The sequence below is a fragment of the Ischnura elegans genome, chromosome 3 (assembly GCF_921293095.1).
Source record: "Ischnura elegans chromosome 3, ioIscEleg1.1, whole genome shotgun sequence".
NCBI lineage: Eukaryota > Metazoa > Arthropoda > Insecta > Odonata > Coenagrionidae > Ischnura > Ischnura elegans.
The window spans coordinates 60779495-60801230 of NC_060248.1; the positions used below are offsets into that span (position 1 = coordinate 60779495).

Sequence of the window (21736 nt, forward strand, 5' to 3'; positions counted from 1 at the left end):
AATAATTATAAATCACCAGCGTACAGAGAAAATCAAACGTAAGAAAAATCACTTTAACACCTGCTATTCCTAGAAGCACATACTATTTTTTTAATGTCGAAAAAATCTAAAAATAGCTTAGAAGAAAATAGAGCATGGTAGGATACCGGGAAATTATAAGTATCATGTGAAATTTATCTATCCATACATTCATATCTATGTCATATGATTATTTCTCAGATAAGTGAAAAATAAAACGTTCAAAACTCAACAAGTGATGCATTCGGGACAAGATGGAAAAGAGTTTGTGGCTGAATCATGGGGTAATGGTCATTAGAGGAATGTAGAGTTCTTGCTCCTCAAACTGACAAACAAGAATAGAGCCTCAGCATGACCAGGTAGAAATTAAGGATAGATATCGGTTAACTGAGATATCTTGGGTTTAATGGCTTAGAACAAGTGTGGATAATCAGGCCCTCAATCAATTTTAAATTATATTATTTCGTAGAGAGAAAAATAAAATTCCATAATTCTATTAGGATGATCGTCCAGATCGTTAGCAAATACCGTGAAATAGCATTGACCGTAATAACCATTCTTAACACAAAATATAATCAGGATGAAAAATATGACAATAGGGTAGTTTCCTTCATCAAAGAAAATGAAAGGCATTGATTGCGATTCGTTACCCACCATTACTGTATTCATAATATACACATTATTTGGTTTTAGAAATACCGGTTTAGACGAATGGCAAGGGTCAATTTGAAAAAGGCCAGATTGGCACCCATGCGATGTCACTCCACGCGACGTCACCGGGACATAGTTTCTAAACGAGTAGATAGGAGTTTTACATCGTCTGAGGTTACCAATGCATGCATGAGGCACAGAGTTCAGGGAAACGTGTCATAATAATCACTCATTAAAACTGGCTAAGGTCGGAAAGTTTTCTTCGTTTGATAAGGTATTAATAATCCTTATTTAAGCCAAGCGCTACCAGCTAGCAGGGTACTCTGCTACCTACTAGCATCCTGCGACGTATCAGCGCTCAAAGCCTCGCCCCAAGGTCACCTCCCTTGCGGCAGCGGGAAACAGAACGACGTCACACGGGAGTTTTCCCGGCATTCATACTTACCCGTCGCGTTTTCGCGCGCTTGAAAATTTTCACTTTTCATTTAATCGCGAAAAATAGATATCGTCATTTAAATATCTAAAAGCGTGAAATACGTACTCCAGGAGTAATAATCATTCGAATTGGGCAATAAAAAATAATAGGAAACCACCCTATTCAAATTTTGAAACTTTATACTTGGCAAAACAAACGAATCTCCTACCAAGAAGGATTGAGTAACAAAAAAAATCATGAGTTTAGCGGCAATCCTGCTTCGCGAAAAAAATAATGATCCAACAGCGGATGCCACGTTTTCAATAGCTCTACATCCTCGAAGTCGACGGTTAACGTTTCCAAAAATATAGCACGGTTCACAAAATTACTCAATCAAACGATGCATACAGTAATCCTTAACAGAATCGTGACACAGGAGTAATGAAGTTTCAATATGAAAATTAATAGCATCCATTTGATGGAGAAAAATATTTTCGGTCAAATTTGCAGACTTGTACGCATGGCCACCAATAATGCGCCCCTCAATGTGTATAATTAGTCAAGAGGATGGATGGATGTCGGCTGCTCGCTTTCTCCTGACCCTTGAAAACTCGGCAAACCACTTGAAGATGTTTTCAAATCAAGCTCCATTTCCAAATTGAGCAACATGATTGACGGAAGCCATAGCGTTCCACGGATGGGATACGACTACATGTTCCAGAAACGCCGAACGAGGAAGGATGGCTAAGTATGTCGAAGGCAAGCCGAGGACCATTTTCCGAGACTCAGTACATTTATGGATTTATTTATTTATTTGAAATGCCACAAAGTTTCCCCACTTCGCTACCCTTCCACAACTATAATCGCCAATCGCTGGATCATCATCATCGTAACTGTTTCTCGAATTGCATGAACCAACGAAATAGGGCATCAAAACTTGATTACCGAGAGACATATTCAATTTTAAAGCTAAAGCCAACGTCGTGAAGTACTGGTAACGACCATTGGCTGCGTTTAAAGCATCAAGAATATTTCAGACATATTTTGGCGCTGGACGAGAAAGGTAGGTGAAAACCGTCACTTACGTCATTCAATTTATTTGTGTTAATTTTCATTCCCTTGCCACCGCTCTTTCAGTGTTTCAACCCGATGGGTTTCATACATACAGGTTAGGGGAAGGGGCAGTTCCATTACTTTGGCCAGGTTGTACTTTGAGAATTTTGTATTGGGGCAATTGTTTCTCCCGGGAGTTAAAGCGGGAAACCTTCCATCATTAGCCAAGCGCTTTACACACAATACTACCAGGCTCCTTCAGTTATGACTCTGGTCGTTATTAGCACTTCACGATATTGGCTATAGCTTTCAAATTGAATATGTCTCTCATTAAGGTTTAAAAATCGCCAGCAATGGGAACTCTAAAGAGAATAATCACTTCTTCGGCAAAGCTTTTGATGGAGGGTTAAGTGTAACTGCAATTGTATCTTAAATAAAACAAACAACCAGATGAATTTTGGGTGACATTTACTTTATTTTAAAGACATCCAGCACACACTTAAGACTCAATGCAGACATGCAATGAATATTGATGATAATTGAGATGTTTCGAGCCCGATAATTTTTTTAAATCTGGTATGCTCTTTGAGCGGTCAACTTTTTACTCTTTACGAAATGTCAAGAGATGCTTGGACCTCGCAGGTCACGCTAGGCATAAGCAAATTTTCTCCCTCTGCCCACGTTGGGAAGAAAGTAACATCATGAGGCTCCAGAGAAGATAAATGGGAGGAGGGGAGTTTTCGCGCAAAGGAGGGGCGAGAGGAACGTCGAAGGGGAATGGGACCACTCACAGCGAAGAAAACACGTTTTGTGCGAGCCCTAAAGAGGTTGAGAAAAAGAAAATGAACTCTTCCTCACTTCATTTTAAATTGGCGGGGGCGACCATATTTTTAGTCCCTTTAAGAGATTAAAAAAATGGAGATCACGACTCGAACCTTTCGTGGAGCTTCCTCACCGTCTGTAGGTCCTGACCACTTTCTCATATGATGGTCTCGCATCCTGCTCATCACACATCGCGAACCCATGACCCTACTCGAGATCAACTTCTCTTCAAAACACTCTCTTCCTGGTTGAAAGTCGTCCTGATTTGTTACGAGAGTGCATTGCACAGGGCACTGGACCACAAAGATGACGCAGATAAGCGTTGGAAGTGACATGAAGGCCGGCGTCAACCCTCAGGTTTAGGGGGAAAATGTATTTTTTTTAATAGCGGTTGCAGGAATTGCTAGGCAAATCGATATCGCACGACATTAATGGTCAAGGTATCTCTTTGTGAAAAACCATAGGAAAAACCGACCAGAACAGTCTTGAAAAAATGAAATCCGAAGATTCATTCGTGATGGAGCGGAATTTTTCCATATTGATATAATAGTAGACTTGAAACCTAGGTCGTAATAAATTTTACAATCGTGGAAAATCGCAAGTATTCATTTCAACAAATCTTGGAAGACTTCTTCGACACTTGGTGACGGTGAGGAAGATCTAATGGGCATACAGGGTGAGAAACGGTGAAATTTACCAAAGAATAGGAGAAAAAGGAGACTGAGCACCATGCGTCAGATGGATACTCGGCCATGTCATAAGACATATCAATTACTTGAGGAATATAATGTAGAGAAAAATTGAAGGAGAAATCTCGCGAAGAAGAACACGAGATAAGTAAATGGGGCAGGCAAAGAAGGACCTGAGGTAAAAACTCATCAAGGAACTATCTAGGGAAAGGGAGAGATGAAGCACTTCAGCTACCAGAAGCGGACATCTATTAGGTGCTATTTCGTGCCAATTTCTGCGCGTATCCATCAGTGATTTATTTTCAGAGTACTGATAAAAACACCTTTTAGCACTAAATTATCGTTCTTAAGTTCTAAATTACACAGGGTTAATTAAATGCATACTTAATTTACACGGTAAATAACATCTCGACAAAAATGATGTCACAGACGGTGTAATTGTCTTAGTCAGTTACCACAACAATTTAGGGGAAAGAAGAATTAGAAGATATTAAAAACAAAGTGTACCCGTCACTATAACTATTTTTCAATGATCGCCCACTCCCTAAAGCCGGTGGCTACTAATGAAGTCACGTGACCTTCAACTCAATAGCCTAAAATAATAAGTAATTTTGAAATTTCTGTTTCTTCAATAATTCACGAAAAACTTTGAAACGTTGTCTCGCCCTGTCCCCCTAAAAGTATGAATCTTCTAATGCTCGTACATGCCGGTTTGCATAGCGAATCATGACGTTGCACACCATAAATCACTATGTTATTTCCCTTTAAATTACGTGGGAATGCATCACACAGCTAAAATGCATAGTGAAAGTGAGCTGACAGCGCAACAGCCTATATTTAAATTCAATGTTGGCCAATGTAACGAATACGGCACCCGGAAATCATCAACTGAAACTATGCAACCAGTAAACACAAAAACAGTGACTAGCGATATTTATAATGGAAATAAGACCGATACATAGAGGAAACACTTAATGAACTAAAATATATAAAAGTACTCCGAGTTTAGACGCTTGACAATTAAATCGTATTACCTAAAAATGTGTCTTTATGAGGTGAAAGGTTTTCTTATTGCCAGTAACCACGAATTCCAACGCTAGCTGTAATGATATAATGTACACCAGAAATTTTTCACGAGGGCAAATATCCACCAGTATTTTAATAGTTCAGAAGCTATGGACTTATGATTACAAATTACGTTTCGAGTCCAATATACATTTTTTTTATAAAACACCTCGTAAAATTCCACCGCAAAGTCACAAGCAGTTTCCTTCATGCTTACATACGAGACATTTTAAAAGGATCGAATATTCTGCAGCATAAAATGGAAAAAATGCGGAACCAGCATCATTTCGTTTTTCCACTACATGGCTATTGTTATCGGAAAAAAATGGCACTCGTTAATTATAAAATAATCGACCTTTTCCAGTTTTTTTGCGATTCGACCAATTGATGATATCTCAAACCCTCAGAACACGCGAGTCCGTTTTCTTTTTTTTTGCACATGAGTCTTTAATTGTGGCTGCGGATTCCAATAGCGGGATATCTCTTACATAGGAGGAAATTTCCTCTATCGTCAGCGGCTGATTTTCTCATTCGTGGGAAATTCAAATTATGAAAAATTGTTGTCCTACCAATTGTTGTTTTTTGGGGTTAAGTATCACGCGACCCAGTTTTCATCCGATGACATCCTTATGCGACTGAGAAATTGCAAAAAAATACAGTCAGAAACGACATTCCTCAGATTCTGTACTGCTGCCAACATAATTTATCATCACATTATAGCAAAGAAGCTTATCCAAACTATCCTCAATCTCTCCAAAGAATAACACATACATTTTATTTTCCAATACATAAAGCTTACATCTCGATATCACGGCCAATATAAGACACGAATTAGAACACCCAACTAGATACGGAATCTTTTAATTCCACCTAAAACAGAACTGAAGAGCGAAAACTAAATCAGAGCATTTGTAATTTCCCTCAATTAATTTAGGCACGTTCCCTTTGCATACAAGTCGTGATTGACTTTAAAACATACCTTTGGTTAGGGCGGAACCTTCACTGGCCGAGTCGTAAATTAACCCAAATTCCAAATAAAACGGAACAGAAAACCCTTTCATCTCACGCCCGCCTGGTATGCCAGGCACGATTTTCATTTCAGAGGCATTTCATTGATGCTAACCGACTCTGAAGATTATTCGCGCCGACAGCTACTCGCGAGGAAATAGAGAGCATTAAATCTGAACCGAGATACTGAGCTTAGACACGACCTTTACGGACAGATATTATTTAAATAATTTCTGGCCTCCCATATTTTTCTTAAATGAATTTTTAAGTGTTGTGAAGCCTTCCGAATAACCAAATCAAAATCTTCGAAATAAACTCCCCTACCTTGAATTTGTGAAGTTTAAACGCCAGGCGTCGAGGTTGAGCTCTAGCCTCACCTAACCAAACCAACCTTCGGGTTGAATCGATGAGTGAGGGGAATCGGGTCGATGTGGTGGCTAGAGTGCTGGCTTCCCACCCCGTGGTCTCGGGTTCGGCGGCGGCAGGGAATTTTCAGACTGCCGATCCCTACTTGAATGTTGCAAGTATGACAATTCAAGCGCAACACTGAGTCCGTTGAATGGGACGTTACGCTGTGGTCCCTTGGCGCTTTTGGCTGAGAGCAGGCTAATGCCGACGCCAGGTTTCTCTCTATCCTTCCTTCTTTACCCTTCCCTCATGGCGCAAATGACCTCAGCTATCGGTCGCCACCTCCGAATACCATACCATCAATGAGTGGGTGAACGGCATTGATGAAAAATTTATATCCTTAACCACTAAAAAATTGTATGAATATCTATCTCAGAATCTAGAGAGCAATCTCCGGATAATTATTCACTTCGGATAGGACGATCTACCATTTCTATAGGAACAGTAACTTCTGTTTCCCTAGCGGTAGCCCCTGCCACCCAAATGACGGCGCGCCGCGGCGCGGGATTCTTCAATCATTACCTTCCGCACCTATTCTTACCCCTAAGGTGTCGGCGGGCGACGCCTCATAATTTTCTCCTTCCTCAGGTCTACCCTCCACTTAAGTTCCCGTGAATGAAAGCCTCAGGTTTATGAGCCTGGGCCAAGGAGTATAGCCCGTCTTGGGTGTCCGTTTCCGTAATAATCTTGGGAAATTTAATCATATTGACTCTAACGGTTAGCCCAAAAAAATGCTTCAAATGGATAACGTTCGAGGTATCAGTTCCACAGTCCAACACCTAGATTCATTTACATTCCTCCTTCTCGCTCAAGAATAAGCCAAGCGAAATCCAATCATTTATCACGAGTGTGTTTAGGTGCGTTCAATGACCTATCCTATTCACGAATACCGCCGGTACTCATCAACCTATGGACAGAGATATAACGAAATCGTTAGTGATAAGTCTCTCATAAGTTATAAACATCATCCTCCCGACAGATAAAAGGAACGCCAGTAAAATAGGGGCTCCAAAAGTTAAACTTTTCTAGTTATTCTGAAGTCGCGGTCGGACAGGTACACGAAGGAATACTTAATTTACTACGGTTTGTTTGGGTAACACGGATCAAAAATATAGTTTTCAGCCGTGAAATTACCACTAATATCATATTTCAAGGCACACCTTTTTTTCACCAATATTTTCTCGCATACATTTTGAATGGCTGGTAAAAGAAGTAGCACAATAGATTCTCGAGGACACACTCCTGGTAGGTACAATAGAATATTTGAAGCGGGATTGGGAAGAGTAAGTTGATCATTTTGGTTTTGCAAAATTGGAGAATTTATGGTTTTTAACTTTGGTTGGGAGTCGCTTATTCGTGTGTTCTGAGGTTAATTTTCTTGAATTTTATTTCATAGTTTTAAAACGGAACATTGAACCAATCCGTTTAACTATGTACCGCTGGAACTTTTTACGTACTCTTTAATTTGCCGACGTAGTAAGCGCCTGCATACATGTATTCTGTACAGGTGCAAAATGTTGTCAATAAAAAATTGATTCATACTTAATTAATCGATTATCTACAGTCTTCGCGTATTATTTGAGCCTCCACAGCTTTCTTATGAAATGCATCCAAAAGCCACATCTCATTTTCAAGTATCTTGAGCGAAATAAACCTGGTATCGTTTTCAATTCTGCTGTCGTATGTCTTCCTTTTGCGCTAGACTCATATTCCTTGCATAATTGCACGAGGTCTCTACAAGCAAAAATGGACATATTCCTGTAACTCTTCTTCTCAACTACCTATTTTGATGAATTTTTCACTCCTATGCGTAAATTAAATAACTGCACTTTTTTTTCGCTGGAATTTCGAATAAAGAACTCCCAATCAAAGTTTCAAAACTTCAGGGTTTCTAAAATGAAACTTAAACAACCTTAATGAAGTGACGAATGAAATTCCTGAAAATGACGCCTCAGCGTTGAAACGCGTTGTACCAATAAAAATTTCCAGTGAAAAGTTACCAAGGTCGTTTAAATTTCATTTCAACGTGGATTTTCACTAAGTCAAAGCCGAATCGATTGATTTCTTTAGGGTTCCTATTTTTCAATACCAAAATGACCAACAACCTCTCCCAGGTCCCGCAACAGAGGTTCAGTACACGAGACTGAAGTTCAACGGACTAATTGTTTATCACGAGCGATTTATGTTTTTCTTTGTTGCACTGATGTCTTGATGAAGTAGAACCGGTCGCAGCAGCAGTTGTTTTTGTGTAAAATACATGTGTGTGAAAAATTACAATTCCGTGTGCCTCAATAGGGCCTGAGCAGGGGCGGATCCAGGATATTTTTCTGGGAGGGGCACAAGCAAGGCCGTATCCAAGATTTTGTTCTGGGTGGGGCACAAGGATACCTCGTAATACAAAACGAACGCAATGATAATGGGACAGAATTGAAAATCTTGCATATTCTTGAGGGTCTGGGGGGAGCACGAGCCCCCGTGCCCCCCCCCCCCCCCCCTGGATCCGCCTATGGGCCTGAGGCCTAAAATTTACGTGTTGCAAATCGTTTCCTCACACCTGCCAGCCGTGACGGTGAATAGGATAGGTATTACACAAATATTACCACTTAAAGGCGTCCACGATGGATAAAACAAAAAAAAAGCTGAAGGGCGAAATTACGTTCCGAAGCGTACCTCCGTCATTGAATGCGTCTTTGTCCCGACCGCCTCCCGGCGTGTGAGAGACAGCATCCTTCACGACCGATTATTACAGCCGTCTTCCCCTCGATTGGTTAATGAAGTTGATAGATGAGATAAACACAAAGCGCCGGGCACGGAAGAAGAATGAAAAAAAATACACAATCGTACCGCTGATCCCGGAACCCCTTTGGGGCATCATCAACGCACTACGAGAATTTTCTCTCCGTAACAATAAGTGTCGTCACAGACGGTCGGATTCCTGGGAGTATATTCCTATTGCCGGTTAAATTCTTGGGAATACAGCTCGTTAATAACAGGCGTGAGCGAAGGGAGTGGGCGGATGGTTTTAAAATATTCTCCGCAAAATGCGTCAACCGTCAATGGTGTCGGAGGGCATTAGCGCGTCGAAGGGTTCAGGGATGGTCAGGGTCGGCTAGCGAGAAGTGGCGAAGGTCACGGAGAGGATGCAGGAATGCCGGAGTGGGCGGATCTTGGGATGAGGAAAGCATAGGGATGAAGGTTATGCGGGGTCGAATGCGGAGACCTGCCGTAGAGATGGAGGATGTGACGAAGATCTGACGCGGCGGCCAAGAGGCGATTACCTTACACTCAGATCCAGCCGGGAAGTAAGGTGAAATACCTTTAATCTGCCTTATCTGGAGGAATGATGACGTGATAAAGAGGAAACAATCACAGACATTTTAAGTTGCATAAATTTTAATGGTCTGACCCAAGTTTCGACGCTATACACATGGGCGGAGTTTTGTGGGCCCAATTTTAAAGGTAATTTGTCTGAAAGAAGTACGAAGCCAACAAATTGAAGTACATGGAAACATAAACGTCAAGAATTTAAATAAATTTTAGACTTTAATAATACTTAAAATGTCGCTTACAGAGGCTATTTGTTTTTAATTTCCAAGAACACATAAGGCTATGGAATACCCCCTTTTCACAGGGGGATGTTCCATAGACCTTAAACCCCCGGCAGGACTCCCCCTCCCCCCCAACATAAAACTCTAAACTTCGCCAATTACAATACACCATGTCATCCTCTAAGGTGAAAATACACATTTTGCGTCCGCATATAGTGTACAGTGGGTCAGACCATTAAAAAATTTGAAACTTACAATATTAGTGCATCTGTGATTATGTTTCCTGTAACAAAGTCCCACCAAATATCGCCATCCACCCTCAATTTGACCCGATGAAGACTATCGCCGCGGGATAAATGGGAGGCAAGAAAGGAAGGCCTCGAATAGAACATATGAAACAGGCAATGAAGGACGTGAATGAGAAGAAATACTTACTCAGGTTTGAAAATACATACTGATAATAGAATGGAGAGGAGAGTTGCAGGAATTTTGACCAGTGATAACGATACAATTAAGGCACTTAGAAAAGGGGGGAAGAGGGTTCAGGAACTTCAGCCACCCCCATGCTTGGTAGTCATGAGCGTTATCTATACTGATATTGGTAGTCAATGCGCAAGCATCGGAAAACTATGCATTTCAATAAGTCAGCAATATACGAAATTTCGTTCGCATAAAGCTTAAATTTTAATTCATACCTAGTTATTAGCAGGCATTATGAAATTTAACTATAACGAAAAATTGAGTATATAATCAACAGATTTAGGCGTTACTTGGTGGAACGATGAGATATTCATGGTTAAATAAAAAACACAGTTGATAATGACGTTGTAACGTTGAAACTAGTAGACTACAAAATATAAGGTTGTGGAATAGTACTGTGTTTTTTATTTAACCATGAAAAATTGAGTGTTACTGAGGTAAAAATTACGGGGTATGAAACCCCTAATACCTTCCCCAGGCTACGCGCCTGATAGCAATAAGCAGTACTGGACATCAAAGAACAACTCTCTCGCTTTTATCACAGTCAGTTCTTAATTTCTAAAAGAATTAAGTAACGGAGCGGATACCCACACATTTTATGCACACATGCTTTTCAAATATAAGCCGCCGCCGCCCTCCTAAAACTTCCGATTTTTTAAACAAATAAAATTGTAATTTTCGTAATAAAAGTTAAAAAGAGTAATCGTGTTTCACCAAAGATTAAAAACGATGCCTTTTTTGACACAGCCCAATTTTCCCTATGAGGTTCCCGTTCCAGTGCGCACCGGTCGAACGGTAGTGCTCGCTGCGAAATGCGAGAAAATGGCGAGAAACGGTCGATGGGGACACCGCAACTCTTCTTCGATGAAGAGACGGAAGAGCTCACTCGAAATATTAAGAAAGAGAGAGAGACGTGTATCCGGGGCTCTGTCTGCATATATCGAAAAATAGAATTTTATAGGATAGGCACCACTTAACTAGTGGACTACTAAGCCGATGTATCTGCGGTAGTCTCCACACGGGAAAAAATAGGGTGGTTTCCTATTATTTTTTTATTGCATAAATATCGAAAGATTATTACTCCTGGAGTACGCATTTCACGCTCTTAGATTTTCGAATGACGATATCTATTTTTCGCAATTAAAGGAAAAGTGAAAAATTTCAAGCGCGCGAAAACGCGACGGCTAAGTAAGAATGATGGGAAAAGTCCGTGTGAAGTATTTCTGGTTCCCGCTGCCGCCCTGAGGTGACCTTGAGGCGAAGCTTGAGCGCTGATACGACACAAGCTGCTAGCAGGTAGCGCTTGGTTTAAATATGGATTATTACTACCTTATCAAACGAAGGAAACTTTCCGACCTTAAGACAATTTTAATAAGTGATTATTAAGAGATGTTTCCCTGAGCTCTGTGACTCATGCATGCATTGGTAATCTCGGAAGATGTAAAACTCCTGCCCTCTCACGTAGAAACTAGGTCCCTGTGATGTCACGTGGAGTGGAATCGCATGTGCGCCAATCTGGCCTTTTTCAAATGAGGTTAAAATTGACCATTGCCATTCGTTTAAACTGGGATTTCTAAAACCAAATAATTTGTTTATTATGAAAACCCTAATAGTGGGTAACGACTAGCAATCAATGCATTTCGTTTTCTTTGATGAAGGAAACTACCCTATTCTGGGGAGGGAGGCCTGAATCAAATTTTGACGACACTACCACCTCGGTATTCTCAACTGTACTCTGGCGTAATCATGTTCTTCATTATCGTTTTAACACGTAGGATACGGACTCTTTTTTTCAATAATAAATCTTTGGTTTCCATGAAGCCCTCTATGAACTAAAGCTCTCTGGCTACGTCCATGACCACAGTAAAAAGCATAGGACATTAAACAACAACTCCTTGTCTTTTCTTTCGGGGATATACGATTAGCATGGTAATAAATGTTCGATGGGGACACCGCAACCGTGCGTCGATGAAGAGACGGAAGAGCTCAGCCGAGAGCCCAGTCGATAGAGACACGAGTATCCGGGCCTCTCCCTACTTTTATCGGATAATTGCGGCAGACGGAAGCAGGCACCTCCGCGGGGGGATATGAAGGAGCCTCCTCGCTTGATTTAAATACGAGGGCATCGATGGGAGGTAAGTGGGACGTCATCGGGCGCGGAAGGTACGGGAGGCAATTTAATTGTCAAGTGCGTGTCAAGGCGAGGAGGGGTGCAAGAGAGCGGCAGAGCGGTCAAGGTAGGATCAGGCGGGAAGGGAAATTAATCGAATGGAAAAGGTAGTTTGATAAAATAAATGGGAGGGGCCGCACCGGATCTGCAAGCGCATCGTTCAATTTTCTGTCCATTGATGCCAATGGTGGGAACTAATAGACGACCAAGCATTCAACCGAGTCTTGACGATGTTATATCCACGAATTTTCATTGTTCAAGTATCTATTATCACAGCACTACATTGCACAAAATTGTAGAACGGGTGGAAACCCAATACAATATTTGTTGGTACATCCCACTGGTTCCATAAATGACAACTCCGTTTCATCACAGCTCCGATAGGACGCTAGTCAAACCACAGCTGGCATAAAAAAAGAAAAATCTTCGAGCAAAATGACAATAAAGCTGACTGAAAATATTACTGAAAAATGTAAAATGTAGCACTTCTTTCAACTCAAGCTTTCAGTACTCCATCCTTTCGAGAACAATGCATATATGCAATAGTCTTGACAACTATCTCCTTCTGATCACCGTCTCATATCCTCCAATCCTCTTCCCAAATAGCTAGGACTAATAAAGCAATAATAAAAAGGTAAAAAATTAAGAATATTGTATGAATACAAATAATGAACGGTAATATTCGTCAACATATATCTTTTTGACTGGAAAGTATCAGTAAATGAAATGGAAAGGATCTACAACCACCTGACTTAATCTTATCCTTCTCCTTTATACCATAAATTTCCTAAATGGTGTGGCCGTGTAAATTTCTTTAATTAATCCGGCCGGAACATTGGCCGGAACAGTGTTACGCAACTATCCAACGAAAAAAAAAGTCTGGGCTATCTGGCAGGTCAGACTTCACAAATTTTACGGGCATAAAATCACTAAGCAGCATTTCCCTCTAGGCTACCGTAATTAATCTTACATTACGGAATATTCGTCATCGCTAGTTCCGGACATGAAACGTCACAGTCACCAAAGAGGCCAACAGTAAATATTTTTTACATCCGCAACCGTGAAGGTACTCCACATTCAGTACGCACGACGAGAATTTGCATTTGGAAATCGTCCCCCACTCTCCCTTCCTCGATTTCGATTTCCAGAAGGATCGAAATCACTTTGGTCATGCCGACGCGCGAAAATTTCGCCTCCGGGATATAAAGGATCGGAAGAAATATGCAAGCAGGGCGAGCGAGTACCGAAGCCTTGCGCTTCAGATGCGTCCTAAAATTAAACTAATAGTTGCACGCTCCAGTTTTCATGGGAGGTGAACAAAATTTGGTCTTTCATATTTTCAATTGAAATTAAAAGCTACCGGCTTAATCTCCGCGAGCCACAAAAATAAAGCATTAACACAAAAATGACATTTAAAAATAACTTCCGGACATATTGTGTATCCTGAGACACTAGCGACAACGAAAGAAATGAAGTTATTGGTAGTTTTGCAATAAAGGCTATTTTTAAAACTCCGATTGCAACTGACATGTGATTTCAAAGAAGCAAACGATAAGAATATGGACATTGAAGCATTCTACTGCATTTCTGAATAAGAGGTAAGTTCTCAGCAACGAAATACCCAAATCGCTTTAAAATATTAATTGTTAAACTATAGTTTGTACACAAAAATCGGGGCAGCCATTAGTCTGCTGGCCCATATCCGGGCACCAAAAGCAAACATTCATTTCGGGTAGTAGTACATTGATAATATATAGAAAAACCATATGACCTACATAAAAAATACAAAACGTTAAAATATATTTGAAAATATAAATTTGCCATTTTCCGCGAAATTTTAAAACTTATGGGGCGAGAATTCTGACTCATTACATCTATTCATTTGGAAAAGTAATAACAGCTGTAATAATAATGCAGGATAACAACTTGCACCGACCATTCAAATTCGAAAAAAAGCGTCAGAACGAGGCACTCTAGTGCCAAAACAGAATACTAAAGGATAGAGGGGCCAAGTATACGATATGAACGCGCAGTCTTTAAAGCTCTTCCAACTATTCTGCGATTAGATTAGCTCCAAAAAGCATAGATAACACCCGGGAGATAATAATATCACTTGATGATGATGATTAAATAGATTAATTACTTCCACACGCAAGCACGCCATTTTAAAAATTCCCTTCCGAAAGTTCGCACGGAGGAGAAAGCAAAGAGTGACTACCGCCCGAAACATTTGGTGAGACGCATAACCACAAATGATAGATCACAGATAACACCGCAAAAAATGAGAATGATCGTAGTAGACCTCTAAATCCAAACAGACGAATTTTTTTTACTCGGCTCCACCACATAATTGGTGAACCATCAACGTCGAGAAACCGCAATAAAATGGATACTTTGACTCCCAGACTATAAAAATGAGAATTTTGCGGTGTCTGTTTTTCTCTGTTATGACTGCGGCAGAATTTATGAACGGCACTCGCAGAGGAAAAAAAAGAACGCTTGAGCCAGAAAGATTAAAATCGGGCTTTCACACAGTATTTTTGGCGCTCAATATTTTTCATCTTTCTCACATCTTTGATTCGAATTGGCACGCGAAGTGGTTTCAAAAAAAACACAGGCGATAAACTTTCTACAGCCCCGAGCCGTATGTATTCGCTCCGAAATAACATTATTTTTTTTACTTTCAAAATGCTCGAGTATCGAAATTCGTCCTCAGTGGTCGTTCCCTCAGTAGCTCTCTTCTTCCTGATGCATCAATAAGGTTTCAAACCCATCCCTCAGAGGCGTTCGTGACCGCTTTTACGGTTTTCGTGGGCACCCCCATGGCTTCACATACTCTCTCCCTCAATCATCCCCCCCTCCAAACTTCAACCCACGCTGAAATTCGTCGATAAACGTGTGATGAGAGTTATCAGCGACCATCAGAAATTCCCCAAAAACACACTTTCGAGTAACATTTCCCGAGGGCCATTTTACACCGAATAAGAGCCTGAATCGCACGATCATTCTTCACGCATACGAACACGGATCATTTGTGATACGATTTTCAAGTAGACTCCGGGGAAAATAACGGCAACGGAAAACCTCTAGCCAGTAACATGAAGTAAGTTGCAAAGGATTAAATCGTGAAGAATAGGTAAATATGAAAAGATTACGCGAAAGGTATAGAGGAGAGAAGAACGGAGAAATACTCAGAACTGAATGGAGATCAGCGTCAAATCAATCTCGTTGCTGTTAAGCTAAGAAGATGTTGATTAGGGAAAATAGCATCTATTACTGTCCATGCCACACACTCATGCTGAGTCTTGATTGGATTCATTTCTTTCGATTTTTCACGCTTATGTCCATGGATCATTTGAGGGGGTGAGAATTCAAGGGATACAAGTGATTTTCTTTCTAAACAGAGTTATATACATAAATTGATAGAGGAAATATTCAAAAACTTGGTGGCCATAAGAGTGAGTCTCTCTCCTGTGCTGACACCGAGTGGAAAATCGAATGCACTACTAAATAACCAGTTTATGTCGTTTGTATTGTTTTACATAATTTCTGTTCCTAACTCTGTTTATAAAAAAAATTACTTGTACCCCTTGGCTTCTCACCTCGTCATCTGAACTACGTTTTTCAATTACACTATGGGGAAAATAACGGCAGTGGAAGACCACGAGCCAGTAACATGGGATTAGTTAAAAAGGATTTAAAGGTGAAGAAATACGTAAATATAAAAATTTTAGGGCGAAGAGTATAGGCTGTATAAGGATAGATGAATGGAGATCAGCGTCAAACCATTTTCATCGCTGAAGAATCTGAGTTTTCCCGGTGACTGACTTCTTATCCTCCCTCGCTCCCTTTCTCCTCCTCCCCACCAATAAAATATAACGCATCGGTAAGCATTTTTATGAGATGCGGTAGTTGACATTACTCACTGTATGTTTGTTATTAAGAAGTTTTACTAATTTTATTTATTAATAATTAATAAATCAATAATTACTATTAAATAATTTAACAAAAAATTGAATATCTTTTTGAATGATTTTTTTATAATTTTGCCGCCCCCTGAAATCTGACGCCCGGGGCACGTGCCCCCTGTGCCCCGCCCCATTTCCCGGATTGTGAGGTTTATATCTGAATATAAAATCATCATTCACCATATAATTAAAATCGGTGAACCGATTGATTACCGATTAGTATTATTTTCATAGGTGGATATTAGTGTAGGAAGTGAATGATTCTCAACTTACCAAGGCCCCATATCCGACCTCCTCGGAACTCCCCCTCGAACTTCATGCCGTCCGCTCTCCAGAACACACCATGCCCATGGAACCAACCCTGCATGAACTCTCCTTCGTACCTGAGGAGGAGGTAAAGAAATGGCCAATTATAGCAATAGGAGATCAGTTTCCCTTCTGAAAAAAGCAATGCTTAGAAATGCAGCTCTTAGACCAATATTTTTCGCAGTTTTATGACGCGCAAAACTTTTTCAAGGTAGTTAAAATAGTAATTGCCGGTCTCTGGGTAGCTAATTGTAAGTCATAAAATACTAATTCCACTCAACATGAAGGGACAAACGAATAAAATTTGGAACTATTTGACCTCGCAGCAGTGAAAGCCACGAAATTATTTTATTTTACACTTTTTTGTCTCTTTTAAAACATTATTTGACTGACTACCGGTCCATAACGTTAGAAAAATTATGTAAAATCGTTTCAGGCTTGATATTGTGGAATATTGCTATATCCATAATAAAAACAGAAATTCTAATTTCCACACTATTTAACTTAATACCCAACGACCAACGTTAAATAAAATAGTGTGGAAATTACCATTTGTTTTTGTATCATGGTTAGAAAAATTATTATAAAAGAAGTTTTCAATTCATTTTATCGGTAATGTCCCTTACTTTTCCCTGAAATCTTTTGTAATCATATTTTACGAATTATATACTCCTTGGCAATTCTGCACCCACAATTGATTTATTTATATCATATCCATAGGCGGATCCAGGGGGGGGCACGGGGGCACGTGCCCCCCCCCCCCCCAAACCCTCAAAAATATGCAAGATTTTTAATACGGTTAATAATAATTATGATTGCGTTCGTTTTGTATTACGAGGTATCGTTGTGCCCCACCCAGAACAAAATCCTGGATACGACCTTGCTTGTGCCCCTCCCAGAAAAAAATCCTGGATCCGCCCCTGATCATATCCATTATATTGCATGCTAAAACGGTATTGTAGATCAATCAAACTTAAGCGGTGAAATATAATTTTTCGCATTTATCACGAAATAAACACTTCTACGAAGTTGTGCACAAATCTGTGCACTATTAGGTAAACCCTCCAGCCACGTTTTAGCAACTGAGCTGAATGATGATATTGTATAAATAACGAATCCGACCCTGCCTGAATTTCACTCTCGGCAGAGCGACTTACAGTAGCAGATCCAGGGATATAAATGAATGCCTATACCTGAAAAAATAATAATATGCCGTGTCAGAGCGCTCACTGCCCGCAAAATCGGAAATGTGGGATAAGAAAGGGAATTCGTTTCGCCGCTGAAATAGCAGGTGCAAGGCCGTAGCCATGGGGGATCAAGGGGGATTGATGCCCCCCCGAAATGGCAAAAATTAAATAGATACTTTATGCTCGCTTGGTGCTCACACGACGATATTATATAGCGGCTCAGGGACACCTAGTAGTCCAATGCGACTTGAGTCAATAATTATCTAAGCGAATTTGTAGGTGAAGTGAGTGTAGTTGTAGTGCAGTGAGTGAAATAATAGTGCTGTGAATAGTAGAGAGGTGAGTGACTTGTGAGCCTCCTGAGTGACCGCAAAATTGCCATCGACACCGAGGAGTTAATTCATTTGGTCGCTGCATAAAAGCTAGAAGGCTAAATTCAATTTTGTAATAATATTTTTATATTTTCCTTTAAGGGTTTATAATAAATATGTATATTTAACCGTATACGCTATTTTATTTATCTTATAAAAATAATTTTATGTTTGTCTACTATTCCATTAACCCTCCCCGAAAATATTTTCTGGCTACGGCCTTGAGCAGGTGGTTTACGGAAAAACTCTCCGCCAAAAAGGGCAGCACAGAAATATCAAGGAGAACTATAGTAGATACAAGGGACCATACTCCGAGATAGTATGGTAGGGGAAATACGTAGTAGTTTCGTGACGTTCTTTGAAGCGAATACATACTAGCCCAGAGTGTATTCCCTTGAACCATTAATTCGTTTCGCGTTTTCTAGTTTTTTATTCAAATGCTACAATTCCTTGTCCGGCTCGCAAACATCAAATACGACTGGCGACCGATGCATGCACATGGGATGAGATTTAGCTTCCAAGACTTCAACGGTCAAATGACTGCCATGGTATTAGAGCTGACCGCGCGCTCGGTTCAATATATCGTAGTTCACAAAAGCATCGTAGGGTGATATTGCCACTTAATGCTACCACATACTAATACGATGCCGCTGTTGGCTGAGGGTTCGTCGGTAAGACACTTACTTATCAGCGGTGGAGGAGCTATTTCGTGTCACACTATTCACCCAGCGGTGAGTATTCTTAATATTTCCTTATCTGCAACCATCAAATGGAGGGATATTCGGGCGCATTATTTATTACGGCCAGAAAGTATGTAACTAAAAAGAAAATCACTTCTTGTTACCCTTGGCTTTTCACCCCATCGACTGTCCTGAATAGTAGATAGGCAGCGAAATGTTCACTCACTTGGCGCCGTCAGGGAACCTCATGACTCCAAGTCCTCCGCATAGGCCGCTGTCGAAAGCACCGTCGTACCGCGTGCCGTCCGGAAGCGTGAGGTGTCCCATGCCGTGCTTCTGACCTCGCACGTTCCAATCCCCCACGTACATGCTGCCGTCATCCCAGCGGTAAGACCCCGTCTTAGCCACCCCCGGGAGTGCTAGGGAGAGACATTATTAGATGCATAAGTGTCTCGGTGCCGGAACGTCGCGGCATTCCGGCACTGGTTAAGAGAATACATAATAGTCATTAATTTTGTTGCCTCAAAATTTCTAGTATTATTCGTAACCAAAATAAAAATATTTTTCGATTTGTTTATTCTATATTTGCTGAAATAATTGAAACACAGAGTAGTATTTCACAGGTAAAAAAAAGTTTAGGAAAGCGCGTTCCGGCACTGCTAATTTTGCCATGACGTCACTTATTATATGGCCGAATTTAGGCGAAAGTTAGAGAAGAGGTACTAAGCTAGAAGTAGCAACGTATTTTAAGAATGCTCAGCATGAACAATGGCGGTCTGGCCAAGTCGGCTGGTCGGCAATCGCCGAGGGCCCCGAGCTTAGGGGGGTCCCACAATACTCGCTTCAATCGTGAAGCGTATATGAAAGGTGTAATAAAAAAGAGAATTAACTTGAGTCTAAGTTTTTTTGCAATCACGAAATTCCGCGTATTCATTAGTTGCTTTATTCACAACACACTCACTGTAAAAATATGATATAAAAAATAGAATAAAGGTTTCTGAATATATAAGAGAACTTGATGCGTTTTTGAAAGGGTTACTCGAAAAGGTTATGTTCATGGGCGCACCCAGCGAAGGGCAGGAGGGGGCAGCTTCCCCCCCCCCCCTCCCAGAAGCAAAAATCTCAAGTCTGTAAGGAAAATCAGGACGAAACCCACGAAAAATGATATTGGTATAAGCAGAGAGGAGTATAAATAATTCCTCGGTATAAGTAACTAAATTTTTTTTCAAGTAAATAATTTTAAAAACTGATTCAGTGCTGTTATAGATTCCTTAAAATGTTGGTTTCATTCACCTTTGTATAACTTAAACAACCATGCATACCCCCCCTGGTTTTGATCCTGGGTACGCCCTTGGTTATATGAGATTTTTTGGATTCCAGAGTAGTTTCAAGGAACAAATTCACTAAATAATAGATAGCGGAAACACAATCCTTTAAATTTTATACGCTGTGAAATTTTTACTTTTAATGGTGTTTTTTGTTACAAAATTGCTACTTTTTATTAAGGTTTATCCGGTTTTCGAGAGCCATAATTGCGTCAAAATCCATTTCCGGGCCGGGAGAGCCATTATGAGCTCCAGCCGAGGGCCCCCAATCACCCTGGACCGCCCTGGTTACAAGTATCAATGTATTCAATTTTTTATAAGTAGTGAATTTTAAGTTTTTTAAGCATTTTAGAAGAGTCATATGATCAACATTAGAACCCTGATAACTCAAATCTCGATATCTGGACGCTCCGGGGAAAATCGACAAGCCTGACACATTATTCCTCACATCTGTAACGAATTTTTGGGGGGGGGGCTGGGGCCCCCTCAGGCCCCATGGAGTCGGCGCCACTGCCCCCCCCCCCCCCCTCAGAAAGAAATCCTGGATCCGCCACTACTTGAGGCAATACGTCTCAAAGTTGCTAAAAATACCTGCTTACACTGCAAAAGGCTGCCAAATTGTGTGCATAAGGTTATCAAAATGCAAAATTGCATCGGAATACGCGATGGTCAAACGGGGCATTTCATCTACAACGAATACAAAGGAAAAATACAGAGTCGGTAAGTACTTGTTCCAAACGAGGCAATCAGTCCTCGCCCCGATCGGGGCCTGGAAGAAATAGTTCAAAACTTCTCTCCGCGCCCTTACACAGCGTTCAAATTACCTATTTAATCCTCCAGAGAACAGGGTACCCGCCAGCGGGAGGCAATGGGGCACTCCATTACCTCCCACCCCACCGCTTTACGGCAGGCGCAGTTTCGTATCTGCCAAAAGTAAAATTCCCTTCCCACAAAAATTCTACGTAAATGCACCCCATTCCAAATGAACATCAGCCCTCACCTGCCCCACCCCCGAAATGAAAACATCCAAAAGAAAATAATCACTACATACAAGTCTGACAAAACTTGAATTATTCTTTCGAGCCAAATATTTACATACGAATTGAACTTATAATCCCGTCAACACAATAAGAAATACGTCGCTATGAAAAGGCAAGTGGAATGGCTGCGTCAAACCAATCTTAGAATCGTAGACTGGTGATGATGAACACATACACACACAAGATATCGACGACGATTTCATGTGATCACAAAAGAGCCACAACATTTAGTTTTGAAATATTGTCAAAGGCCAACTATTCAATAAAATGCAGATATTCAGAGTCGTCTTGATCCAAATGAAGACCTCGACAAGACCTCGGCCCTATTGAGTCTTTTACGACATGAAGGTCAAAACTTTATATGTACTCTGCTCCCTCATATATATGGCATTCAGATCACCTCATTTAAATTATCCGCCAAAACCAACACTAGAGAACTGACAAAAAAATAATTGTTCATAGAAGATTATTGGCGGGTAAAATAGATGTAGCATGTACTACATCTACGATAATTAGCAGTTACACCAGTATA

The 21736-nt window shown here is 40.6% G+C and overlaps 1 protein-coding gene across 1 annotated transcript in view; it reads right to left on the reverse strand.

Annotated features, from left to right (window-relative positions):
* The window catches only part of LOC124155024 (MORN repeat-containing protein 4 homolog), a 55219-nt gene that overhangs the window by 33314 nt on the left and 169 nt on the right, over nt 1–21736 (reverse strand). The window contains exons 2-3 of the mRNA XM_046528769.1: nt 19066–19258; nt 16569–16678 (exon numbers count right to left, since the gene is read on the reverse strand). Of these exons, the coding sequence (XP_046384725.1) occupies nt 16569–16678; nt 19066–19258 (303 nt within the window). The remainder of the gene's footprint in view (nt 1–16568; nt 16679–19065; nt 19259–21736) is intronic.